General features: G+C 37.6%; 1 protein-coding gene across 1 annotated transcript; it reads right to left on the minus strand.

Annotated features, from left to right (window-relative positions):
• Positions 1-1,836: 1,836 nt before the first annotated feature.
• Positions 1,837-6,519, minus strand: LOC133715549 (alpha-galactosidase 3-like). Its single transcript, XM_062142083.1, has 15 exons — positions 6,211-6,519; positions 5,831-5,889; positions 5,535-5,591; positions 5,417-5,451; positions 5,019-5,122; positions 4,839-4,911; positions 4,453-4,511; positions 4,301-4,366; positions 4,131-4,214; positions 3,714-3,778; positions 3,529-3,611; positions 3,103-3,193; positions 2,881-2,939; positions 2,316-2,456; positions 1,837-2,198 (listed from the first exon to the last, which is right to left on the minus strand). The coding sequence occupies exons 1-15, from the start codon at positions 6,423-6,425 to the stop codon at positions 2,079-2,081; spliced, it is 1,311 nt and encodes a 436-aa protein (XP_061998067.1). The 5' UTR covers positions 6,426-6,519; the 3' UTR covers positions 1,837-2,078.
• Between the last annotated feature and the right edge of the window lie 414 nt (positions 6,520-6,933).

The following is a 6,933-nucleotide window of genomic DNA, read 5'->3' on the forward strand; positions in this document are numbered from 1 at the left end:
GCACAACAATCATAAAAGGATTAAGGCTTACCTTCAGCAATAACAGGCATGGATTCCATCTTATGCAACTGCTTAACTCGATCACTGAATGTGGTCTTCTGTTACTTACCAACTTGCTTCTCAATGGACAGAACAATATGCAATAGTCGTGGTAGTAATCAGGGACCAGTTCATCTGTATATATATGAGACTTAAACCTCAAGAAGCTTCCCATTAAAGCATTCCTTGTCGGTTTAGGTTTCACTATTAGATTCCTAATGTATCACAACTTGTAGCCTTTCTTGTCGACTAAGCAATGGATTACTATCCTTAATGAATTGATACACTACTTCATTAAGTCACTAGTATTGATTTACTGTTTGTATCCATGTTAAACTAGGATTGATATTAAGCTAATCATCAATTACTTTATGATGATATGTGTTATGTCCATATTTGATCTTACACATACCTGATCCGGTATATCAAATTCACCCTTTTCTTTTCTATTTTTGGTGTATGGACTGTCAAAATTGACAGATTTTTGTCATATGCTTGGTAACTGAGAGACTAGCTGGTTTTTCATTCTAAAACTAAAATGCTCATGTAATTGCAGAGTCCTCATTACAGACAGATGTATTCAAGGGTGAGGGGAAGGAACGAGTCTAAAAATTTTCGGGTGATGATGAAACCACCCCAAAAGGTTAACCAGTCAGAAACAAGTTCTGGTGTACATGTAAGCAGCATTGATCTTTCACTTGAGGAAGTTCCACATCTTCCAGGCATTCAACCGCCCCCACCTCCACAAGTCTCTCAATCTGGTAAGCCCTGGCCATCTCTTCAATCCCAGGTGCCCCCTCAGACCAATGAGGATCATAAGCTTGGGGTTTTGGGGCCTGGATCATTGCCTTTGGGAATGCATTCACTTGAAGCAAAGGCAGATTCTTGTAGTTCATATGCTAGCACCGAAGGTCCCTGTAATGGGAATGCCAAGTCAACAAGTACGTTCAAGCATTGATGAGATCAATAAAGAGCCGTTCCAGTTGGAAAATGAAAATAAAGATTTTCCGCCTTTGGGTAGCAAAACAAATCTCTGAGACTTCACTTACGTTCTGGAAGTTCCAAGTTGAGTTTTCATTGGCACCCTTTGGACCGTGCAGAGACTTGTGCATGCATGGAGGGAGGGGCATTCAGGATTATTACCTATTCTCGACTAAAGAAGGCAATATTACAAAAGAAAAGACCTCTGTCTCTGATTGCGACAGTGAAGTTTTGTGTCTCCTACCTTTTCTGGATGATTATGCAAAATTTGTTTCATGTGCTTACAGATCTTTTTCATTTTGGTATATTTTCAGTTTAAAGAAAATCTATGTTTATGAGAGAAGAACCTATAGCTTCCATTGATCATACTTATTATCAAATGCAACAGGTGAAGAAATTGCAAGGCCAATGTGCTATTGCTATAACTGAACCCAAATGAGTGACGGAAACAATATTATATATATGTACCCTGCAGTATGACTATATGAGGATAGGACTCGGATGATGAGCAAAAGTGAAACCGACACTTCCCAAGCACAGTACTGTCACTACTCAAAACAACTGTAGTAACTATATATGACAGAGATTTATAGTATCTACATATGACACAAAGAACTAGAAGATGCAATGCAAGGTCCAAATACCGTGTCAACACTCAATATCAACTTGATTCAATTTTTGCCCCACAATAAGAATCCTAAGGTTCCCTCGAAAAAAAAATAAATAAATAAATCCTAGTCATTTAGGAGAAGAAATTAAGAATATGCTCCTACCCTTAAAAATTATCATAATGATTATTGATTCCAACAGTCCAGATAATGCAGCGCAAAGCCGCAAATGTGCTGTTCGTGATCCATTTTATTATTTAAACAGTGGATCATTGTTCTATACAAGTACACAGAATATACACACTAGCTGGAACACAACAGTCAGACCTGACAAAGATTCAAAATAGATGACAGAGCTTTCAAGTTCGGGTAAAAGCACTGATTACAGCCACAAACTCTTCCAGAAGATGGTTCCGATGCACTACGAAATGGGCATCCTAGACGGGTGCTTTAAGCAAAGGCTAAAGTACTTAGTGACTCAGTCTTGGGGGTGAAGAGGTACAGGTGACAGTCATGAGCTTCAACCAGAGCACCAAATGATGATACGGCATCCTCCTTAACTAGTTTGTGCTGCAAGCAGTTGGGATATGAAATAAGTATAAAATAGATAAACTTAGTTAGACAGTAAAAATTGAAGCTAACCAAAGCTGTGACTAGTTAGATTTACATAGAGGTCAGCTTCCTCACCTGCCACAAATCTCTCACTGAGACACTAATGCTGGATTGCAGTCCAAGTGCTTCCCATTTAGCTGTTATAGTCTTTGCTGTTGAACCCCGATTCCAAAGAGCAACAGCCAAACGATGTCCAGATAGAGGACCCGCCCAAACCTGGAAGAACGAATCATATTAATCAACAATTTTGCCAGTCAAGCTACATGCAGCAAGCCAGCAAGGAGTTATTTTCTGCCCAAATAATAGATGTCAGTCATGTCACTGACTCACTGCATAACTACCAGATTTTCTTTGCTAATTTTGCTGTAACACAGAAACTGTTAACCATTTAGACAGCACAGGCAGGAGCATGTGCAACTGCATATATTCTGGATCATATTTTCAGAAAAAGTTGTATCATTATTGGGGGAAGAGGGCAGGCAGAGGAAAGAAAGACACTTCCCAACAAAGCCCCACATGGCCACATTGGTAGGGAGCTTGTAATAGTCACATATGAGTATATGACCTAGGAAAGTTGAGTGGGCATTTTAATGGTTGTAGCATCACTTTTTTAGTTTTTTATCTATTGAGGAGGACGGACCTGATAGACCCCATCTGTTCCTGAAACATTCACTTTCCTTCCCTGAACCCCAAGAGAATCTGCGAAAAAAAAAAGTCATCACTCATTTAGTTTTCACAAGTTTGAATAGATGTGACATGCGATTGTATATGCAAGCAAAAATTGCAAGATACGGCAAAATCTTACTTCAGAGACATTAGACACACAGACACAGGCCACCAACATGGCAACATTAGATATTACCTTGGTTTATAGCAATAACCTCCTCATTGCTCAGAATTTCGTATGTTTCTGCAGTCATGTTTCTAACATCACAACCAATCAAAAGAGGGGCCTGGAAAATCCAAATCCCAATTTTCAGTATGTGAATTAAAGATAGTAAAGCTAATATGGGTGAATGACACAAACGTATATATGTAAATGTCTCATGTGCTGACTGGAATTGAATTAGGTTCATTTATACCCACGGGCAAACAACCAGACTGAACAGCATGGTGGGAAACTAATATTGAAGATTAATAAACCTTAATGAACTATCTTATAAGATTCTTTCTCAAACAACTAGAAAACTGGAAGGAAGGTTCAATCTGAATTACTGGGATAGGATATTTAACAAACTTATGTATATCCAAATATCAGACCAGGAAAAGAGAAAAGAACTTCACGAACCTTCATCAAAGCCCAGATGCTAAAATGAGCACGGTATTCCTGGTAACTCATGCCTCCATTGCCAACTTCCAACATATCTGGATCTGTTCAATAAAATAAGATGGAGAGGTGAGAAAAATCAAATCATAGTTGGTACTAATGCCCTTGCCTTCACAAAATCTGATTCAAAAAGGTCAAGTCTATACCATTCCATCCACCAGGTCCTGCATACGACGCCCACTTGTCATTCAAATCAGCAATTGTAGTCATGCTGAATAACAGAGGAAAAACAAACTTACTAGGTATAAAATTAAATTCAAATAAAACTAACACATTCTTCTTGCGAGTAGAACTAAAGATCACGTATATAAGATCTCGGAACCAAAAGAGAACAGAAAGAAGCAACACAAAACAAGTGTGAAACATTCTATCCCATTGCTGAATTAAGCACACATGCAAGCCCCATCAACTTGGAACTAATTAGGCATTTGTAAACCTAAAGATTTCATCTGAGGTGAAAGCATTTACCTCAGACTATAGTGAGGGTTTTCATGAAACTATTTGTTTCAATGTGAGTGCATGTAGAACAGTGACAAAACACTGGAGTTATAAAGAGTTGTAACCTTGCCCATGTATCATTGATATCATCTGTTGTACGCCAACTATTCCCAAGTCTCCCGGCCCATAAAGCAGGATCATCAACACCCCTGTCATAGTTTATGGATTAATGTTTCTGTCAGGTTAACAGAGAATTAAGCCAGACATCATAAGCATGATCGATAAACTGCATTACCATTCACAAATTGAATAGAAAATTGTGCGTCCAGATGCATTTAGGGCCTCACGCATGGGTGGGTACCTGGAAATTATGAAACCATATCAAATCAATATAAAGCCACTCTGTGATTCCTTAGCAACTAAAGTGAGACTAAGAGGAGGTGATACCGTTCTTTTGGTGGGATGCCCAGATTGTAACAGTTGTCATACTTCAAATAATCTATGTCCTAAAATGTTAACATTATGCATTGATTATTAGTAATATCCAAGACAAGGAGTAAAATAACAAAGTAACTCCAAATAACACTTCAAACAACTTTTTGTTTGCAAACATCAAAACACAGAAGAAGTCTAATGACATTGTGGGTAATCAAGTTAGAAGAAGGCTCTAATTTTCAGTAGAAATGAGCACATCTCACATCGAGGTCAATCTGTTCAATATGGCATGAGTCCACCACAAGGTCACAACTTAAAATGCAGAAAACAGTATATAATGATGCCAAATCAAGTCAAAGATACTCTTTGGATCAAAATTCAATCCATCAGAAACTAACCCAAGAAGCAAACAGCTTGGCATCATCACTTTCATGATAAATTGAACCTGGTCGAACTTGACATGTAAAAACCCTACAAAATGCAATTGGTTACTTGAGATGAGTGGCCAGGAAATTCTAGTCTGCATAACGAACAAATATTCAACTAAAAAGTAGAAACAAGTAAAAGTTTCATCCTACCCGGCATCAGAATATATTCCAAGCTTAAGGCCCTTCCCATGTATATAATCGGCAAGAGCTTTAATTCCCGATGGAAATGTTTTAGGATCAAAGACCAGTTGACCCTGGTCAATCAAATAAGAACTATGAGGAATTCCAAATTTTACTTATATATGCACTCACAAGTCACAAGTGCTTTCCAATGAAAATAAACTTTTCTATAAAAGAAAAGTTTGCAAATATTTCTCTCTTATGAATTTAGAGGTATTGAAATCAGATATAGCAGTCACATTTGAAGCAGCTACTTCAAAATAAATAAAGATGGTGTTCCCCAAGGCCACAAAATCAACAAATGCAGATAGAAATTACAAATAAGGTGAGAACTATATTTTGATCAAAGAAATAGAATTCAAACCGACCTCAGAATTTCGTGTTGGTAAAGACCAGCAATCATCTGCAGTAAATGACGGTGAATTACGTCATAAATATACAAATTCTTGAATCAACCGAATACTAGTAGGTAAGGCAGAATAATACCTATATTGACATACACATAACCTAAATCAGCTAATCCGGTTGAGATGAGCGCATCAGCTGTCATACATCAAATAAAAGTCAGTGCTTTCGGATATTTTGAGTGGAGGTGAAGAAAGGTTTTCCTTCTTTGAACCGATAGAACAATGCTAGTAACTTTTTCAGTTATAGAAACATATATTCACCAAACATAATAAGACTTTCATGTGTCAGATACTCATCATCACAAAACCGTTGATCAATAACGAATTGCTAACACTTCATGTAAATGACTAAATGGTAAGGGGAAAACTCAATACCTGTTTCCTTGATCACGGTTTCATTAATATCACAAGCAAAGAAATTCCAGCTATTCCACCTGCCCACATATAGGTGAAAACACAAAATCAATACGAAATATCCTCAAGAACTAAACCAACCTAATATAGCAATCATGCAACAACAGCTTCACACAATCAACTACAATTCCCATTCATATATGCAAAACCACCACATGGGTTATTAACATAACTGCAATTCCAAACCAAACTCCCTCCCTAAAAGTCCAAAACTCCCCAAAAGATTGCACTTTACCATGAACTAAGCAAATCCCAAAACATGGGTAGTTGTAAAAACCAATAAAGAACAAAACTTTATGAACCACAACACAAAACAAAACAATCCACAAATCGGGACTCACCCCATTTGAGGCGTTTGAGCCAATCCATTATTGAGTTGCAGAGCACCATACATTGAAGTATCGTAAATGCGACTAAAAGTTGGTGTCAGGAAACTGGGTTCGTCCTGGAATTGCAACAGAGGCACAGCTACTCTGCCTGCAATTGCAATAGCCAGAGCTGACAGATAGAGAATCAGAGTGAACACAGAGAAAGTGATGATCTTGCTCTTCGCCATGACTCAATGCTTTTGTTTTCCTCTGTTCTTTAAAGTCTTATGAAGACATGAAGTAGAGAAGAAGGTGTTGAGAAGTTTTGACAAGAAAGCAGATTTGTCTATAAAGACAAGATTAGACGGCAGTTTAGAATATAAAAATCAATTCCCAATTATCCGCATATTTTTGCATATGACACGTCAGCATTTCCCTCCATAATTATCTCTAATTAATTATGGATTGGTTTCCCTAATTAGCATAAATGTTTGGCACTAATTGGCTACTAGCCTGGCTTTGCTGCTTGTCATGTCATGGAAGTATGAAACTCGTGATCCTCTGTTGTTCTATGTGCTATCATATCACGTTTACTGTTACCCTTACACAATCCCATCGTTTTTTAACGTTCATGGTTTCCGGAAAAAATTGCGGAATTTTACTATGTTTCCGAATATGCTATGACATGTTTTCTCTACCTTGATCAGAAGAAAAAAAAAATAGAGGAAGAAATTGTACGAAGAATAGTTTTGCTTG

The sequence above is a fragment of the Rosa rugosa genome, chromosome 6 (genome assembly GCF_958449725.1).
Source record: "Rosa rugosa chromosome 6, drRosRugo1.1, whole genome shotgun sequence".
NCBI lineage: Eukaryota > Viridiplantae > Streptophyta > Magnoliopsida > Rosales > Rosaceae > Rosa > Rosa rugosa.

Bases quoted from the DNA above. Each gene is read 5' to 3' on its own strand.
- LOC133715549 (XM_062142083.1), bottom strand. From the start codon at position 6,425: ATGGCGAAGAGCAAGATCATCACTTTCTCTGTGTTCACTCTGATTCTC. The intron at 4,512-4,838 runs GTTAGTTTCTGA...TTAACATTTTAG, and splicing joins CCAAGCTGTTTGCTTCTTGG to GACATAGATTATTTGAAGTA. The intron at 3,779-4,130 runs GTTACAACTCTT...TCTGTTATTCAG, and splicing joins ATCAATGATACATGGGCAAG to CATGACTACAATTGCTGATT.